Here is a 20,560-nt window from a genome sequence, read left to right on the forward strand (position 1 = left end):
GAAGTTAAGGTGATTGTGTCTGCAGACGTGATCTTTTATAATCTATGGTTATAATTTACTGATGGTTCATAATTTGTTACTGAGTAGGTGACATAATCTAAACAAGTGACTGTGAATCTGTGGTGACACCTTTCAAGAAAATAATTATTGAGTAATGCATTAGATAAATGGTAACATACTCTGAGAAACTGATTTTTCTGTAACCCAGAGTCAGGTGATGATGCTGCCTAAGGAAATTATTATTCTGCAATATCAAGTGAAAGTGTTGACATCATCTACAGAGATTATTATTTGTCATGGCCATAGTGGAATCAAGAGATTATTAAATATTCTTTAGCTAAATTGGTGGGAGCCTCCTCTGTGTAAGTACGATTAAGTACTCTGTAATGTATGGATGTGGTTGACACAATGTTTAAAGAAAATATTATTCTCTGATCTGTGGTGAAAGTAGGGTGACGTGGGAGGGGAGGGGGGAGATTATTCTGGATTTGATAGGTAAGGATGTGGTATTGTTTTAAGAAGTGGTGATTCTGTAATCCACAGTTAAAATGGTGAAACAATCTAAATAGATTAATTTGTATTACATGGTTACATATGCAATATGGTCTAATGAACTCGTCATGCCATGTAAAGAAAAGCAAAGATTAAACTATACTTATGTTGGGGATACTATCTGAAAATGAGATTTATTTTGTAATACAGCCATTACGAAACTAGTCTAGATACACCCTCCTTGGTCCAATATTTAGGAATTTCCTTATTCTCTTTGAATTAGAATGTTTAGACAGCCCCCCATAAGTATTGGATATGCATAGTGACTTCTTGAGGAACTACTTCTGTTGTTTATTCTATACTCTATAGTTGACGTGATGACTTTTCTGTTGCTTCTGTCATTTAAAATTGTCTTGCTTTTGGGGAGATTAACTCTTTAGACAAAATATGAAAACCACTAAAATGCAAATCCATCTTTGTGAATCAAATTTAGTAAAATATTTAGTGCTGACTTGTAAGTTTGAATGTTTTTACATTTGTAAACCATTTTTGAGCTTCATCTTCAACTAATAAACATCTTTTGCTATCAGAAAGTTTGGTCGATTCCAACAGTGATGAGTCAGATTCTGATCAATCAGACGTTCCAGAGCTGGACTCTGAGATTGAGCAAGAGACCCAGATCACTTACCGGCGGCAGGTAAGGCCGTGTTATTGGTGTTTCTCTGTGCTGATTTCTACTATTTGGAGAACTTGTCACATTCCTAAAATACTGATAATTTAGAAGGAAGCTCCAGGCAAATCCCTCTGCCCCTCTTTTCTATCATTATGTCCCTCTTTTTTTAGGAGCTCCATATAAGTGGTGTATCTGAGTGTGTAGCAGAGCTCCACAGCAATAATACTCCCAGTAATGTGTCTTTAAACTGCAATAAATGTATTTAGAAATCAATCTGTGTAAATAAGGTAAATTGTTCTTGTTCTCAATTAATTACATTTTAGTTGCATTAATTGTGCCCTAAAATTTCTCAGAACAGCCCCCCTTGGCCACACCACCATTCATAACCCTAATATTAAAATGTTCCTCTTTGTACATTTGAAATGTTAGGAGGTATGGCCTAGATAGAATGTTCTGAGTTGTTTTTTTTTATTTTATTATTATTATTATTTATTTATTGAGCCCTGATGTATTCTGCAGTTCTTTACTATGTATAAACAAAAAATCTGACCAAATAGTAGGTAACAGGCAATTTGAGTTGAATAGAAATCTCTGATCAGGAGATCTTAAAATGTATAGTAGGTGGGGCGGGGCCAGGCCCCCAACATGGGCGGACGTGCTTCATAGGAGCTCCTGCTAACTCGAATTTACATTGAGCACAATCCACTTTAATCCTACCACAGGACTCTGAGCAATATTGGCAAACAATTCCTGCTGCCAGCAGCTTCATATCCTGACAGATTTGGAGACTCCGAGCACTTTGAATAGTTACCAAATCTGACTCTGAAACCTGCTGAGATTGTCAGCCTGGTAGCTGGGAGAGGAGGCCGATTGCCTGGCTCTGGGCTTGCATCTCACCACAAGCCGCTCACAGCCCCGTCTTGGTGGGGGGGATATCCCGGTCCCCACTGAGAGCCTGTCTACAAACAGCCTGGTGTCGTGTGACTAGCAGTACCAAGCGATAAAACCTGCAGGGACTCCTGCTCGCAGCAAAGATGGCCTAATCTCTGGGCTTGCCACAAGGACCGTATCGACAGAATACTTTGAACTTTGAACACTTCTTGTTGCAGTTCTAAGCCAAGCTTAACCCCTTAAGGACACATGACGTGTGTGACACGTCATGATTCCATTTTATTCCAGAAGTTTGGTCCTTAAGGGGTTAAAGGACGGGCGCGAAGACTAGCAGTTACAGAAGTCTCTCAACAGCCTACCGCAGCTATGAACCCGAGGCTTGCACTGAACCACAAAGTCGAGATACTGACCATTAAGAAGCAAAGAGGGGGGACGCAGAAGGTACCCCAACTCAGGAGATGCAACCCTGCAATCCCCTGTTGCCTGCCTGGGCCTCAGTCCATATGGAAATGGAAATTTTCCCAAGCCCAGCTTACATTCTTGGATAGAGTGTACTCCGCATGGGAGTCAGAGGTCCGTGAAAATCTCCCGAGGGCCTGTATGGACCATCAACCGGATACTTGAGGACCAAGTACTGGACTGTGCTGGGACCTGGAGCTGGTGGGGTAGAAGTGGAGAGGAATAGTCTCTTAATACACCACCAGGAGGGCTGCATTGGTTAGTGAGCATAGGCTGACAACCCTCATTGGGAGTGGGACAAGTGCTTTGCTTCTTCCTTTAGGCCCCCAGGCTGGGCAGAATAATGAACCCCTAAACCCTCATTCATCCACCTTATGCTCTTAGTATCCAGTCATACACTTGTTTAGCTTGCATTTCTTTTTTCACAATAGATGGCAGCAGTGCTATCATAACCTATGATAGCTTAGCATGTATTATATAACTATGTTTCTTTCCTATTTCCAAATAATTGTGCTGTTTCGTGTCATGACACGCTAATGTCTGATACTATCTGTCATTATTATGCTTGTCAGTGCTGTTGTCGCAAGACAAGCTGGTTTATTATCTGTGCACAACAAAATTAAAAATAACAATGTACAATGTACAGTATATGGGTTATTAAATACATTAAAGAAGAAGAGGAAAAAGGCATGGGGTACCTTTATGGTTAAATAAAGTGACTTTACAAAAGACAAAGTTGTATGACGTGCGAGAAGAATATATAGCCGTAAGGAGATGGTAACCTGAGAAACATGCCTAAAGAAATAGTTTTATAAAAATTCGAAAAGGACTGAAGATGAGAGCAAAATTTGCTAAAGGATGGGATGGCAATCTATAACAAATTGTCAGCCTTGGAAAAGTCTAGGAATTATGGGTACGAAGTAAGGCCAATAACAGACTGGAGTGGGAGAGAAGGGATGCACTTCTAAAAGAGATTTGATACATAGTGTAGGGCAGGGAAAGGCAACCTTCGGCATTCCAGATGTTATGGACTACATCTCTCGTGGTGCAGCATTATGACTGTAAGAGCAATATGGGAGATTTAGTCCAAAGCTTCTGGAGTGCCGAAGGTTACCTACTCCTGGGTTAGGGTAAGCTTAGTAGGGAAGTGTAAGCATTTTAATTTTGCCCCTAGAGGATCCATGGAGCAAGTAAAAGGCAAAGTAAAGTGGAGAACGTGTGTAGGACTATAAATCTGGCAGCAGTCATAATAGATTCTAATTATTTGATTAGACCGATGGAGACTGAGCGACAGTAGTTAACACTTGAAATAATGCCTGAACAAGGAATTTGTTGACATATTGTGTTAGAAATGAGAGAGAGTGAGTTTTGGTTAATGTTAATACATTGCTGGGAATGCTTTCCAAAATAAAATGTCAGATATGAAAGGTTTTACTTAATATACTTATTTCATAGTAGATTTCCCCTATTTACCATGTGGCCGCCTTATGTATAGGTACACGTTGAGTGTATATTCCAACTTCTGGGTTCCAAAGTCCCAGCATTCACATACAACTTAAAAATAAAATAATTTCTGCATTGAGCTTCCATCATTTTGTAACGTTCCCTAAACAGAGACCAACAGAACCAGCCATATCCAGAACCAAAGTTATTACCTATAACTTATTTGGGGTTTTGTTTTAAAAGCATATGAAATGTGAATGTTGCTTCACTGGTGAAGATCCCCTAGAGATGTCTCCATCAGAGATCTATGACAGAACCACAAATATTATGGTCATCATGGAACATTATTAACAGAAATCCTCTGTATGAAATATCGTCATTGTAGGTCTACAAAGAAGATCTCCCTCAGCTAAAAGAGCAGTGTAAAGAAAAACACAGAAATGCTTCTTCCAAGAGACGGGAACGTTCTCCACTCAACAGCATTCGTCTGCATTTCGTTCACGGGTAGGCATACTTCTTTAATTTTGTTGTACACTTTGTATGCATTTGACCTTTTTATTACATTATGTAGCACCTTATCATTTTTGTTTTACTGAATTGTCTATTAAATGCAGAGATCAATGTGGGTCAATATACGGTATATTTTAACCTGTAAATGGATGGAATTGTCATCCAGTGTTCATAGTAGCTGTAGCTAAAATTAGTTCATAATAAATTGTTAATGGTCTGAAATTATTATAGTTATCAAACTTTTTTGAACATCCAGCCACTTTAAAAATCCACTCACAATACTCCAGTGAGAGACTGACTGGTTACCTGTTAAGTACCGATATTGTGATAGGCTGTTATTTAGCCCTGAGCAGAATTAGTAGCAACATTAATGAACCCCTTAAAAATAATCCTGAAATAACTGGATTTGCGCTTTTTCAGAAATGACATTTTTGTTTTGCAGTTACAGAGGCTATGACTGTCGGAGTAATTTGTTTTATACTCAGACCGGTGAGATCGTGTACCATGTGGCCGCTGTTGGCGTAGTTTATAACCGCCAGCAGAACACACAACGATTTTATTTAGGGCATAACGATGATATCCTCTGCCTGGCCATTCATCCACTGAAGGACTATGTAGCCACTGGTCAGGTGAGTCTGACATTCACTGTGAGTGCTGTATTGCTACATAATCCAGAGAACCAGGACAAACGTGGATCATGCAACATTTATTTATTGGTGATTTACCCAAAATCTACACCTGTCAGGCATCCCTGTCCTCTGTTTGGGTCTATTTGCGCATTAATGCATTTGTTTGCATTTTGATACAATAGTATACACCTTGTCATCCATGCAAAAAAACAATGTATTTTGTATCTTAGAATATATGTTCCACAATAGAGGTAAAAATAACTTAATTGGAAAAATTCTTCAAGACTGCTTTGTCTCCAGTTTGGCTGATTAGCTCAAAAACCTGAAATTTACTTTAGATTCCCTGAATTTCACACTTGAGTGAATAACTCTGTAAATGTAATGCTAGGCACATCAAATTCTTACTGTGTAGTCTTTATACAAATGGCTAAATGAGTTTCAAGCATGAACCGGAATAGTGATTTATTTATTTATTTTTTTGTTTTGTTTTTAAATAATATGCCATCCATTGTAATTGTCACTGATTTTGTAGTTTGTTTGTTATTTAAACATCTCTTACTAGTATCTTATATATTATGCAAGGTCTAACCCTGGAAAGGACTTGCCCTGTTCCTTATTGTTTTTCATGTTGATTTGCAGGTGGGCAGAGATAGCACGGTGCATATTTGGGATACAGAGACAATCAAGCCTCTTTCAGTGTTAAAGGGGCACCACCAATATGGGGTCTGCGCTGTGGATTTTTCTGGTTAGTGTTATTTCATTCTTCTGTGCTTTAAAGAAAGGATATATTGTAATAATAAAAATGGAATAATGTTGTGAGATGGAGTTAAGCCATCAGTTTTAATCAGAGACTAAAATGAAAATGAAATACATGCACCGCTTGTTTTGTATTTGTGTTTATTTTTAATGACAACCCTTACATTAATTAACTCTGTCATCAGACATTTCCATGGCTTCCTAAGATAATGTTTTGAAAAAATCTAAAGATGATAATTGGTGCAGCGTGGCATTTTGCAACACATGCACAATAGCCTCCCAATGATTTCCTATGGAAAAGCATTAGAGTGGCTGAGATCATCGCCATGTGGGGCTAGCATTGGCGAGACCGGTGCGGCTTGTGAGAAAAGGTGACTAAAATATCTTTTCCCATGAGATCTAAAAGAAGAAAGTTTTGCATCATATCTCTACCCCTTTAGCCAAAGCAAGTTCCTTATCAGATGCACTCTGAGCACATACTCAGCCATTGAGAGATCAGTGTGAGGTGCGCTACTGATGTCACTCCATTCAGCACCAAGTCACTGTCCACTTGTTATGTTTTTTTGTCCTCTTTCCTCTTCGCATGGATTTCAAATGCAATATAGATCAAATGAGGACAGTGACAGGCTGAGATAAGCCTGTTGGTACAGGACAAACTGGCAAAGAGCATCAGGTGAACACTCTCAGTCAATGAGCGTGACACTTGGCTCAGTGCAGAAGGTCCTGGAAGGAGAGAATGTTAAACTGTTTTTAAAAGGTTTAACTGCATACCCTGGGAGGGCACTCTAGGCTTTAACCACTACATCAAGCTGTAATGGTTATGGTACATGTCACTCTCTCTATCCCCTGTCTTGCATCTCTGGCTTTTTCTCTCCATCTCCCTTACTCATGTCTCTCACTCAATCCATCAATCCTTAATCCATCCCCCTAACTCATGTCTATCTCCATACCCGCAACCTGTCACTCTACATATGTCTGTTTTTCAATATGTCTCTCTCCATCAACTTATATATGTTTCACTTAGCATCACCTTGTTTCTTTAACCATCCCCATTGTGCATTAATAATTACGCTTCAGTTATGAGTCTCTACCCATGCATCCATCTACCTCTTCATAATGTGACTACAGCAATGTGGTCAGACATGAACCTTCAGGAAGCTGTAATTTGTCACCATAGCCCTGACTATCACCATTGTCTCTGGAACAAGTGAAGAGGCGAGAGCGGAGATAAAACAGGAGCAGAGATGGTGACCGCAAAGGTTGTGCAGGGACAATATAGTGACATCAGACATGGCTCCTGCAGGATTTTGCTGCAGTTCCTTAGACAATAAATGACACACACTACGCCACCGAAGCCCACATCCATAGCAGGTGGGCAGGGGTCACTATAAATTATACCATGTAGGGCCGGATGGGCCTCTCTTTGCCCAGTCAATCTATGGTACATTCAATTGTCCTTGTTGAATATAATAGATATAGTTAATAATGGACTGCAACCCCAGTAAACCTCTGCAGCTTCAAAGAATCATATGTCGGAAAAATTTCATGGGAGGTTAGATTATAGTAATATATATGATATGATAACCGGTTAGGATAGTGGTCCCTGGACAAACAGTTGACTTTTACAACTTTAACAACGGTTACAACTTTAATTTTAATTAATTTATTAACTTTACTGCGCTTGATAAGGTTCTCACATTTAGACATGACAAGAATGTTTTCCAGACATTTTCCAGACATTCTGGCAGGGAGTCAGGGAGTGTCAATGCATCTGTTTGGGGAGAAGGAAAACAGTCATGTTCTCCCTACTGACAAGAATAAGATGGCATTACTGGTAGACCCCTGGCACCAGCATTGTGCAGCATTGCATTCGAGGAGTTGTAGTCTTTCGCTTCCCCCAGTTAGTGCTGCATAATGTATTTGCCAAAAAACTACAGAACAGCAAGACTGCTCATCACAGACTAATTCTAGTGACCGTGTTAGCGATCAGTTGTCTGTGATTGAGCAGCTAGCATAACGTGCATGCTGTGGGAGGTGTGGAGAGTTTGGGTCAGCATGCTTCTCAGGTAGTGTGGGCTAAAGGAGGTGTGTGTGTAGGTAGTGTGGGCAATAGGAGTTGTGCATTAAGTTGTGTGGGTTATAGTTGATTTGTGTGTAGGAAGTGGAGGTGTGAGAGCGCTGCCTGTGTAATATGGGTTATTTGAAGTGTATGTAGGTAGTGTTGGTGTGGAGAATTGAACGGAGTGTGCTGCTTGAGTAGTGTGGGTTATGGTAAGCGTGAAAAACTGGAGTCTGTATGCTGCCTGGTAGTGTAGATTATAGGCTGTGTGAGCGCATGCTGCTTGGGTTGTGAGGTATATGGTGAGGAAAGAAAGTGGGGGGGCGGCTCGGGAAATGTGGAATTTTTTAAGAAGGTGGTCATGAATCAGGAACTTGATAGATGCTTGTTTTAGTCAGTTTATCTGTGTTATCATATGACAATGATGGATATTGCAATCACATTGCAGGAGAAAGCAGTATAATCACTTAGACTGCTGGTTTTACTGAGATGGATTTGTCATGTGTACTATATATCACCATAACTGATGACTGACAATTGGCATTTGTTGCGCAATCTCTTTCCTTGTGATACCGCACCAATTTTACAATACAAAATGGATGATGGTTTATCATTATAAAGTGAGTGGTAAAAGTCCAGCCATAAACAAAGTTATTATACGAGTTAGCTGGGAACCAGTTTTAATTAGATTTTGTTTTGATGTTTACCTGGCTGTTTTTAGAAGCAAAATATATGTATCTGTATATACAAAAAGTTTATTTTAGCAAACCCGTCTCTCAATGTTTTAATGCATTCTGCAGGATGAGCTAAAACATTATATGTATCTCCAAATGTGAGCCTTCAAACCGTATTTAAAAAAAATAAAATGAAGTACTAATGCTATGGCCGTCTCCCTTAGAAAATACAACTTCATAAAACCTAGCTTTAAAAAGTCAAATCGGGGCAGTGAGCAATTATTCCTTTTGCAGACTATTCTAAAGAGCAGGGATTTAACCCTGCTCACACTACATTGCTGTCTATGGGGATTTAAATCCCCATTAAAATAGCCGCTTGCCGACCTCACTTTGAGCTCTGCATGCAGCTCATCAAAAAACCTGGGGCCACTAAAAATGGCCCCAGCTGACAGAGGGGACACCCAGGTTTCTAATGATACCTGGGTTTCCTAGTGTGAGCAGGGATTTAACCCTGCTCACACTGCATTGTGCTCTATGGGGATTTAAATCCCCATTTAAACAGCTGCATGCCGATCTCACTTTGAGCTCTGCATGCAGCTCATCAAAAAACCTGGGGCCACTAAAAATGGCCCCAACTGACAGAGGGAACCCCCAGGTTTCTAATGATACCTGGGTTTCCTAGTGTGAGCAGGGATTTAACCCTGCTCACACTACATTGCTGTCTATGGGGATTTAAATCCCCATTTAAACAGCTGCATGCCGATCTCATTTTGAGTTCTGCATGCAGCTCATCAAAAAACCTGGGGCCACTAAAAATGGCCCCAACTGACAGAGGGGACCCCCAGGTTTCTAATGATACCTGGAACTCCATTGTGTTAGCAGGGATTTAACCCTGATCACACCAAATTGTAATAGTGAGGATTTAAATCCCCATTTAAATGCTTGTTTGCAGCGCTCACTTTGAGCTCTGCAAACAGAGCATCAGTCAGTCTGGGGACACTAATTCTGGCCCCAGGTGAGAGAGAGGAGCCCCAGGAATCAAATGATACCTGGGGCTCATAGTTACCAGCAAGGTTAATAGACCCTGCTGGAAAAATACTGCATGACGGAAATGTTCCGTCATGCGTCCTTAAGGGTAGGACCAGCATGACGGAAAATTTCCGTCATGCGTCCTTAAGGGGTTAAAGGGAGTGCTCCTAATCTCAGCTCGTTACCTGTATAAAAGACACCTGTCCACAGAAGCAATCAATCAGATTCCAAACTCTCCACCATGGCCAAGACCAAAGAGCTGACCAAGGATGTCCGGGACAAGATTGTAGACCTACACAAGGCTGGAATAGGCTACAAGACCATCACCAAGTAGCTTAGTTAGAAGGTGACAACAGTTGGTGCGATTATCCACAAATGGAAGAAACACAAAACAACTGTCAGTCTCCCTTGGTCTGGTGCTCCATGCAAGAATTCCAGATGCAATTTTACACAATATTTGGTTTAATGGATAAATCTCACTGCGCCAGGCTTGTTAACATTCACACAGAGAACCCCAAAGTATTGTAAATGTATCAATGAGTGCTACGATGGTTATGACTTATATTAGAATTAACAAGGTTTGAAATGAGAGCAGCCTGCCATATGATAGTTAAACGCCATAAAGATCACTTTAACACAAGCCTTTAGATTTGAAACTGTTCAACAATTTTAGGATTATTATAATTATATCGTATACAGTTTTATTCTGTACCATTTCCCCTAGTTTATGTTCACAAGTTTTCTTTTAAAAATGTAATAAAAACTATCCAGATCGCAACGTGTGGATCATACACAGATTATCAGGCATGTTTATTATCACTGTTAATCTAAATATTGGCTGATGTTCTACAATAAGGTGTCAGACGCCATACTTATGTTTTTATTTATCACTATTAATCTAAATATTGGCTGATGTTCTACCAGAAGGTGTCAGACGCCATACTCATATTTATTATTCTGTGTCATTCAGCTGATGGCAAGCGCTTGGCTTCGGTTGGGATAGATGACAATCACACTATTGTGCTGTGGGACTGGAAGAAAGGAGAAAAGCTGTCTTCAGTCAGGTTGGTAAATACTCTGACCTATTTTCCAACATACTGGACTTGATACATTGCTGGGGCTATTCACTAAGGTTCCAAAGTGCCTGCAAATACAGACCAATAAAATGTGACTACACTACAGATTTCCATTTTGGTATTCAGTCAAGGCAAATCTTAAAAAAAAAAAAAAAAAAAAAAAAAATTGAGATTATCCTCTTTATTGATCTAGGTGCCTGCTTTAAAAAAAAAATATATATATATATAAAGTGAAACTGTCTAAATGTCATAAAAAGTATAGGTTTTCTGTTGACATTTTCAGACAGATTCAGAGATTTCTGCTTGCCTGTTTTTTGCTTTGTTTTTTAAATTGAGGGGGTGGGGGGAGATTTGGAAGTAATTTAAAAAAAACTTCCACTACACTGGAATAAAACAAAACAAAACAAAAAATAGTGCCCTGAATAATGTCTTTTAATCATAAATGATGTGCCACATTCCTTCATGATATGGTTGGCATGGTTAGGGTTGATTAGGTTGTGGAAGGATAGATAGAGAACTGCCCACCCACTAATTTCTCCATCCTACATCGTGGGATGGGCCTAATGAAACCAACCACTATATAGTGATGTACCATGGACCTGTCCAGCATCCCATCCGTTGTACAGCTTGGGCTAATGAGGATGCTTAGTCTGAAAAGCAATGGGTGACCGTGATTGACTGAGAATGTCAGCCTATTGCAGCCGCCATTGCTGGAATAACATGGTGTGACTTAGAGGAGGTGTGTAATCTCTGCCTTAGCCATTACCACAAGTGGGAGCTGGTCTGTGGGCGGCCAGGGACCCTCATTCAGTATTAAACTCCTTGAAAATGGCTTCAAGGGGACTCCAAGCACTATAACCATTTCAATTAGATGATTATATCGCCTAGGGTGTCCCTATTAAACAGATGGTAGATGTGGGCTCTCTTCGTGACTGGGAGAAGATAAAATGGAGTGGGCAGAATTTTCAGCCTCACACAGTCCCGCATTATGGGGGGATAGTTTACTGCTTTATGCACAGGAAGTGAAGAAGAATACATTGAGTAAAATTAAGTTTGTGGTGACACAGAGACACAAAGGGGGCATACTCATTCTCCCTTGTTTAGTGGGTCCAGTTATTTGATTTATTTAACCAAAAACCAATCAAACAACCTATAAAAATAGAAATACAAAATTCTGGACTAATTTGCGAATCTTTTCCAAATTTTTCCAATGTCTAAACTAGTCAACCCATCTGTGTGTATGTGGGAGGGGTCACTGTAGGCTATTTCTGGCCATTTCTCAGAGATTCAATTCAGAACTAATTTGAGGCAAATTATGGTAGTTTTGTGCAATTTGGACGATGGTATAGTGAACTTCCTTTTGATTACTCACCATAAATTGTCTGTCTCAAGATCATGTGGAACTCTTTGTTAAACCCACCGTGGCATTTTACTGTGTATTAGCAGAATATTAATTTTTAATTGTGATTGCGCTAGGTATCTCTTAGTCCTATAAATCACATCTGTTATTCTACAGTGTGTCTTCTGGTAAGTACCTTAATACAGTCATTATACAAATAACCAAAAAGCTCTTTTTAAAAACCTTTTCACCACTGGGTATTTTTTAATAGTAATTAATCATAAGTTAAGTTCATATGTTAACAATTTATTTTTACTATTTTTTTTTAATTATTATTATTGGTATTTATATAGCGCCAGCATATTGTGCAGCGCTTTACTATATTATAAGTGCGGGAGATTTAACAATAAATGGGACAATTACAGAATGTCACAGGAACAATAGGTTGATGAGGACCCTGCTCAAGCGAGCTTACAGTCTATAGGAGGTGGGCGTAAAACCCAACAGGACAGGAGGTAGCAATCAAACAAGGTGGAGTGAAGCAGAGCTGGAGGAGAGAATAGAGTGCAGCCCTTTAGGAGAGAGCAAGGGACAGATATGTGAGGTAGAGGCTACTCTGGGAGGCCATAAGCTTTCCTAAAGAGATTGGTTTTGAGGCACTTTTTAAAAGATTGGAGACTAGGGGGAGAGTCTGATCGTCCAAAGGAAAGGAGCTGCCTGCGAGAAGTCCTGCAAGCGTGAGTTAGCCGTATGGGTGTGAGTTGCGGACAGGAGAAGGTTATTGGTAAAGCGGAGAGACCGAGAAGGGGCATACCTGTGAATCAGTGAAGAGATTTAACAGGGGATAGAATTGTTCAGTGCTTTATAGGTATGGGTTAGTACTTTGAATTTACTCCTACAGGATACAGGAAGCCAATGTAAGGACTGATAGTGGGGTGAGGGGTGAGAGGAGCAACTAGAGTGGAAAATCAGTTTGACAGCATCATTCATTACAGACTGTAGCGGGACAGTACGGCTTCTGGTAAGACCAATTAGGAGAGAATTACAATACTCCATGTGAGAGATTACTAGAGCATGAACAAGCTCCGTAGTAGCGTCTTAGGTAAGAAAGGGGCAGACGCAGGCAAGGTATTTTTGGTAGAATCAACAGGATTTGGCTACAGACTGGACGTGAGTGAGAAAAAGAAAAAACACAGAGTTCCTATATACAGGAATCTGTACTATGTCAAGAGAACCCTATACAGGGGATAACCCTAAAACTTGACCCAAAACCGTAAAAGATAGAAGTGATCCAAGGGTATAAACCCAGAGGAGCGCAAAAAGAGTTTTCTGGGTTTTGCAGATATATATTGATTAAAAACACATTTTATTATACAACATACATTCCAAAAAAAATAAAATGAATAATAATAAATAGAACCTAAATAAATCCCATCACATTTAGAAAAAAAAGTGGAGGAGAACTATAAAGTCATGTAGTCTTATTGGAGATGTGGGTAAACAGGTATTGAGTGGTGCTGGGAAGTGAGTGATCATGCAGTCTACTGAGTACGGTAACTAGCTCCAAATCTCAAGTATAATGTATCTTACAAATAACCAGCCCTATCTTTATTTATTAGGTGGCATGCTATATACATACAGAGTGCGCAAATGGTCTATGAATATACTATGTACACATAGGAATTGTAATCCAGTGTTAGATGAAAAAGTACCATATAATTCAGATCGATAACTGAATATAAAGAAGGTATGTATATGTTCACTTGAAAAAACAACTTCGGAATATTAAAGACAATAGACCCATATAGAGAACCGATAGGTATACAGGAGCGGTATAGAGAACTACTTGAAGTATAATCCAATGAGCTACAATGAGTTGACGTGAGGCTCAAAGTTGAGGCCAGAATCACTGCAAGGATGGGCTAATGTGGGTACCATCAACTTGAAGGGGGAGAGAAAGAGGATCATCATCATGATGAGGAGGAAAGAGAAGGAGCTCAGTTTTAGAGAGATTAAGTTCCAATCAGAGATGGAAGAAAGGCAAGCAGTGACACGTTGCAGGATGGCGTGGTGATTACTCATGACTATCCAAATTTTCATAAATGCATTGACCATCTCAGTGCACAAACAAATTTGCCCTGTGAGCTGCAAGAGGCTTCTTAATGTACTAACAATGTTCCTACCAAGTGTTAATTATACTAAAGTGTTTCTTTTTTTTTTCTTCTCGTTTTTTCAGAGGGAGCAAGGATAAGATTTTTGTAGTGAAGATTAATCCATATATGCCGGACAAGCTAATCACAGCTGGAATGAAGCACCTAAAATTCTGGAGAAGAGCAGGTATGCCAAATGGTGGTAGTTATTTTATGGTAAGGGTGAGAACAACATTGTAGTAACCACAAGGGAGTAGGAAAATGAAATATGCACAATTAAAATCAAAATTGTATTAAATATTTAAACGCCAGATAAATGGTAAAAAAAAAATAAAACACATTGTATGACAAGGAGTTTAATGCAGCTCTTCAGTATATATTCTCTAACATTAAGGTAATATAAAGTCATTATAAGTTGCATTTTCAGTTCAATTTGGGGAAACCACTTGAAGCATTTGTTGTGTTGAGCTATTTCAATTGCTTTTGTTTGATTTGTTCATTGCAAACCACGGAAAGTCTGTAAATTTTGACAGTAAACTTGATTTTTCAATTACAGTTGAATCATTTTGATTGCAACTGTACAAAGCAACTCCAAACCATCACATTGTCCCCTCCAAAGTTTACCTTAGAAACCACTTCTGAAAAAAACCCACACCCTCATCCTCTTTGAGTCCAGCCACCAAATATTTTAAAACACAAATATTTTTTAATTTGACTTATCTGTCCACAACCCAAAGTTAAATTCCTCAAATGTCCTGTTTCTGTGTCCTCTAGCCCAGGCAAGTCTTTCCTCTCTTACTGCACTCTTAAAGGAACACTATAGGGTCAGGAACACAAACACATGTTCCTGACTTTATAGTGTTAAAATCACCATTTAGGTGGCTTGCCACCTGCCCTTTATTCTCTAAGAAAGAGTTAAAAATGTACCTTGTTTTTCCCCAAGGCCTTGCTGGCCTGAAGGCACTGGCCCTGCCCTCGCCCCCATCTGCCTCTTTGGCCAATCCAATGCCAAGGTGGCGGCGGTGCCAAACACCGACCTAGCCAATCAGCATCTCCTCATAGAGATGCACATCTCTATGAGGAAAGTTTAGCGTTGTGGAGACACTGAACGGCTATGCAACACTGTTCCAGAAAGCACCTCCAGTGGCCATCTGTGGAGTGGCTACTGAAGGTGTCCCTAGGCCTGCAGGGACTGTCTATACTCAACAGAACCATTACAATGAGCTGTAGTTGTTCTGGTGACTAGTGTCACTTTAACAATTCTTCCAGTTACCCAAGCCTCACACTGCATTTCCAACCTATTAATATTACAATGTCCATCTAGTAGAATTTAGCTGAGATTCTATATCAAGGGCAGCTAATCAGAAGCATTAGATTTGCAGACATGAGACTTGAAGTAACTTGTTCTCAGATTTTAAGGAGCCGATTTCATCAAATGGTTTGATAGTTTTGTCCACAGCAGTTACAGACACTTGGCAATTTAAATACAAGTGCTGTCAAATGACAAAAAATAGTAATAATATCACTGTTTATAATCTCTCGATTGAAAACATACGTGCATTTAATTATGCATTTTTTCCATTTTGGATATATCTGAAAACAACTTGTAAAACCTGCCGATCTCTTGTCTGCAGCCTGTACAAGTCCTCCCCTTCTAACACCACCTAAACTTTCTGTGGCTTTTCAATCACAGACTTGCCAAGCGAGCTAGAGTTATTTAGGTCTACTTTTATTCTAACAGCTAAAGGGACACTATGAGCACCTAAACAACTTTAGCTTAATGGAGTAAACTTGGTGTATAGATCATGCCCTTGCAGTTTCACTGCTCAATTCTCTGCTTTGTAAGAGTTTAATCACTGTGTTTATGCAGCCATAGTTACACCTCCCCTGCATTTCTTGTAGAGCGAGATTTAAAACGTCTTTTATTGCACATTTTGTGTATTACAAATTATTTTCCTGCTCTGTCAAAGGCATGCTACAGCTTGCAAGAGCCTACTCTGTGTATTTACATTTTTATTAACAGAGCCGGAAATAAAAACTTCTAAAGTAAACACACTGTGCTGTCACATCTGAGTAAAACATTAATTCTTTTTCTCATATTGAATGTGTGGGTTACAGGTAGGGGGGTTGTGACTAGGGTTGCATAAACAGAAACAAGTGATTCAACTCATAAATGGCAGAGAATTGAGCTGTAAGACTTCAGAAGCATCATACACCAGAACTGTTTCCTTGAGATAAAGTTGTTTTGTTCCTTAGAGTATCCCTTTAAATTGAAATGTATTTTGTATTAAAACTATTTTTAAAGCGCGGGAGAAGTGGCCGATCTCCCCGCTTATCCTCCCACTGGAACAAGCTGAATCAGCACGGGATCCCGTTCTCCCCCCCTGCCGGCAGGGGGTACCCCGGCACCATCACCCCAGCTACACTCACTGGTCACCGATGGCCCTGTCGCCTGGCACGGGCTGAGACGGGAGGCTTGTCCCCCTGGACGACCTAAGATGGCGGATGCCGGGCTACCCACCATGCCACGAGGACCGGTAGACTCGACCCTAGCTAAGCTGGACAAAATTCTGGAGGAATTCTGGCATAGACTCGAGGAGCGGCAGCAGAGGAAAGCATGCCACACCACTCACCTCCTACACCCCCAAAGGTCAGTGCCGACCCACTCGGAGTGGATTGGTGTCGCACCCACGCGGAGAAGGCGGAAACAGGCCCGGCGGACGACTCCAGGGGTTAAGCCCGCCCGCAGGAACCCCGTGCGGAGACCCTCTTCCAAAATGGGACCCCAACACCCCCACAAGGTCGCGAACGGCCCAAGACCCCGTGGCAAACGGAGCACCCGGACCTCCCCAGGAGAGAACCTGTACACTGCGTGGAGAGCTGGCACTGATTGGAGATCGACAGAGGCGGCGGGGGCAGGAGTCCATGGAGGCTCAGCTCACAGAGACCGCGTGAAGTGGCCCAGTAGAGGCATCGGCTAAATGTCTGAGCCTCCGAGACTGGCGCTACCTACCTACCTGTTGCCGGACTATCCACAACTGCCGACCACCCTTACTTTTCATATGGACGCACTCCAGACCCGCAGACCAGAGAGCCAGGTCGTGAAGGACTGGGGGACATACTTTGCCTCATAATTGGGTACCGGGCTGATGTTTGCCTCTATTTTAATGTTTAACAGTTATTATTTAGCAGGTTACTGCCCAGATAAAGTATGCTTTGTCTCCTAGGCCCCCCATGGCCATCTACCAGCTTAATGCAGCCTATTAAGTCTCCCCAATAATTCAGACACGTTGCTTATACATATTGAGAATATATACAGCATTGCTAGTACAAACCATTGTAGCTACATAAGTGATGGCACATTAAGCACTCAGCTACCGTCTGTATACTGGTGAGCCACCCTGAAACGCCTAATACCTTACTGCTAGCCTGAGCATTCATTCATTCCCTGCATAAAGTTACTCATGTTATCAGTTACTACTACTAACAATGTGCAGGGCTGCTATATAACTATAAATCTACGGAATATACTACTATATATAAAAATGTGCACTTTTATATGCCATGACATTGTATAACGGTTTTGACTATGTTGGTTTGTTTTGCTGTTGTGGCATTGCAGACCAGTTTTGTAATTCTCTGCACGAAAAATAAAGAATAAACAAAAACAACTATTTTTAAAAAATTCTGATTCAATTAGAAATATTATATTATGGTCTTTTTTTTGTTTTCGTGCTTAGAGTATCCCTTGAGAAAAGTCCAGTGTTATGGACTGAAACGTTGCTTGCTTTGTGCATTTAACTGTTATAATAAAAACAGATCTGGGGGGCGGGGCCTGACTAGCATGGAGGACAGACGTGCTTAGGCAGAGCTCCTCAGCAAACGGGGTGACTAACGGCACTTACAGCTACATAAAGCCTATAAATGAAGCCCAACTTCTACTTCCCTGACCCACGATGGGGATGGGGACCGATGGAGTGGTCCGTGACCCACCTGAAGCCTGCTTGCCGTACTCCTCGAGACGCAGGGCCTAGCGCGCGCCAGCCGGGAGGGGCGGCCGACCTCCCGGTCAGGAACCGCATGGTGAAGCTGCACAATGAGCAACAGCCCCGCTACTCCCCCCCCTGGACCGTCGGGGGTGATCGCGGTCCAACTCAGAGAAGCAAACCCGGATCTGTGAGTGCGCAGGGCGAAGCCACTCCAAACTGCAAACTACCAAGCGTGACACCCATCATGGCGGCAGCCACGCGCTTTCCCGGTCCAACGGGGACAAGTCACGGACTCGAACAGAAGCTTGACGCACTATTCGCCAGCTTCTGGCTCAAGATAGAGGGTAGAACACAGCCTCCTACCTCACAACAGCCACACAGCCAAACGACAAAACGGCTGCCTCCAACTCGGAGGAACGCTCCGAAGGTCTCACCCGCAGGACAGGCCTCATCACCATGGTGGCGGACCAAGCTGCAGAAGAGACAGGAACACCGCATGAGATGGCACCGGAGGCACATGGCACAGAAGAGAAGCAAAACCCGACATACTCACCTGCTCCACCCGGCAGGACCCAGGATTCAAAGCCCACAACATACCGCCCCATCTCAGATCTCCTCCAGGGATGATCGGAACAACGGCGGTCTCACAAGGGTGGTCTCACACAGGGACAGAGGTCAGCAATGGCCCACACACAGGGCTCCTGCACCAAGCCTCCAGAGTTGGCGTGGGGTGACTCACATGAACTATCACAAGGACTAATCACGCTCCACAAGATACTGAAGCAGGTTCAGTCCAAAATGCCCGCAGTTCATTTTATTTAGAGCTTGTTACTTTTAAATGTGCCCCAGTGCTATTATGATTTAAGTCCACTGCATGCGCCCATAACCTCCACTGGGTCCCTAAACCTCGACCCACCCTCAATATCGAGTGCTGCAGTATTAGGGTTGTTTGTTAAGCCTGTATACATGCTTCATTAACCCAGGAACCCTCCACAACCTAGTTTAAAGCAGCTACACTATAATATTACACGTGCCCTAATACCCCATCCTATCTTGTAACCCCTCTCAGACACATAGAATGTTGAAGCTTGTTTAACCATAAATTACAAAAATGTGCATGTTCCTCATATGTCATTCAATGCATTGAACGTGTTTATTGACGCTTGCTCACGCTGATGTGGCATACAGTAAGCTTGCCTGTATTCTTTCCTATATGCACAACAAAAATAAAGAATAATAAAAAAATTAAAAAATAAAACAGATCTTCATAATCTTACAAAGTCCTGAGAGTGTGCTATTTCAATTGCTTCTGTTTACTGGTCAAAGTTTAGGCACCCAGGGAGTACGTGGGAGAAGTACTAAGTCCTGTTCTATGTGTGCATATATAATAATATATAAAAAAAAAAATTATTGTTCAATGCAACTCACTTATAAGATACATGCATTTACATAAGATATATAAAATATTTAATCTTAATCGTTGAAAGCGTAGATAATCATAGAAAATTCCATTGCAAGCAGGTGCACTCATTTGACCGGTGAATTAGTGCAGATCCGTACATTAATTTTGCTGATAGCAGAAAACAGCCGTATGCTTTTTATTGAAGGCAATTCTGACAGATTGTGTGACATGACACGTTGGCATTTAAAAAAAAATATTTTTTTTTACAAAGTACTTACAGTTATTATGTTACCAAACACGTCTGTCCTTTAAAAAAACATACCTTTTGTGTGTCCTTGTCACTCATCCAAATTGCTCTGTGCCCATTCTGAATTCAATCTTTATTCTGAGATCTCATTGGATGAAGTTTAATACTGATTGCCAGCAGGTTACTGTATTCATTACTTTCTTCCCGAAGGAGACAAATATCCGGGTCAAGTAATTTTTCTCTATTTACGCTCTGCCACAACATGAAAATATTTTTTTTTTCTTAAATTTTGTTTTGCTGAAAATTCATCTCTGGAAAAAAATGCTTTTCTCTTATTCCCATACCTGGTAATAACTAGTAAAGATTTGTTTTGCATTGAAAGTGGCATTTGCATATCTTCAACCTGGAAGAAATGTGAAATGCGAAAATAATTTTTATTTTTATTTCTTTAACAGCTGAAGTCACGATAAAGAACCACTCTGTAGAATTTTCTAAGGCATAGCTTAACAAACCCTTGATCAATATTATTTGGGTTTACACTAACCTTATATCTTGTCCTATTCCAAATCTTATATTATTTTTTCCCAAAAAACTCTAAAAATAAATATTATTCCCAAACTCAAGATTACATCCATCTCTGAACACTTCAAGCCTCGATCCCCTACACCTAGTCTTAAAACCAAACCAAATCTAATCTTATACTTCTGAGCTCAAACCAATCTGGTATCAAACCATAGTTCAA

The 20,560-nt window shown here is 40.8% G+C and overlaps 1 protein-coding gene across 1 annotated transcript in view; it reads left to right on the forward strand.

The window, feature by feature from the left end:
* EML5 (EMAP like 5) overlaps nt 1-20,560 on the forward strand; it is a 226,353-nt gene that overhangs the window by 158,174 nt on the left and 47,619 nt on the right. Inside the window, exons 12-17 of the mRNA XM_063439772.1 lie at nt 1,083-1,189; nt 4,344-4,462; nt 4,911-5,097; nt 5,737-5,842; nt 10,586-10,679; nt 14,267-14,367. Coding sequence (XP_063295842.1) covers nt 1,083-1,189; nt 4,344-4,462; nt 4,911-5,097; nt 5,737-5,842; nt 10,586-10,679; nt 14,267-14,367 — 714 coding nt within the window. The remainder of the gene's footprint in view (nt 1-1,082; nt 1,190-4,343; nt 4,463-4,910; nt 5,098-5,736; nt 5,843-10,585; nt 10,680-14,266; nt 14,368-20,560) is intronic.

Source organism: Pelobates fuscus, chromosome 13 (assembly GCF_036172605.1).
Source record: "Pelobates fuscus isolate aPelFus1 chromosome 13, aPelFus1.pri, whole genome shotgun sequence".
Lineage (NCBI taxonomy): Eukaryota > Metazoa > Chordata > Amphibia > Anura > Pelobatidae > Pelobates > Pelobates fuscus.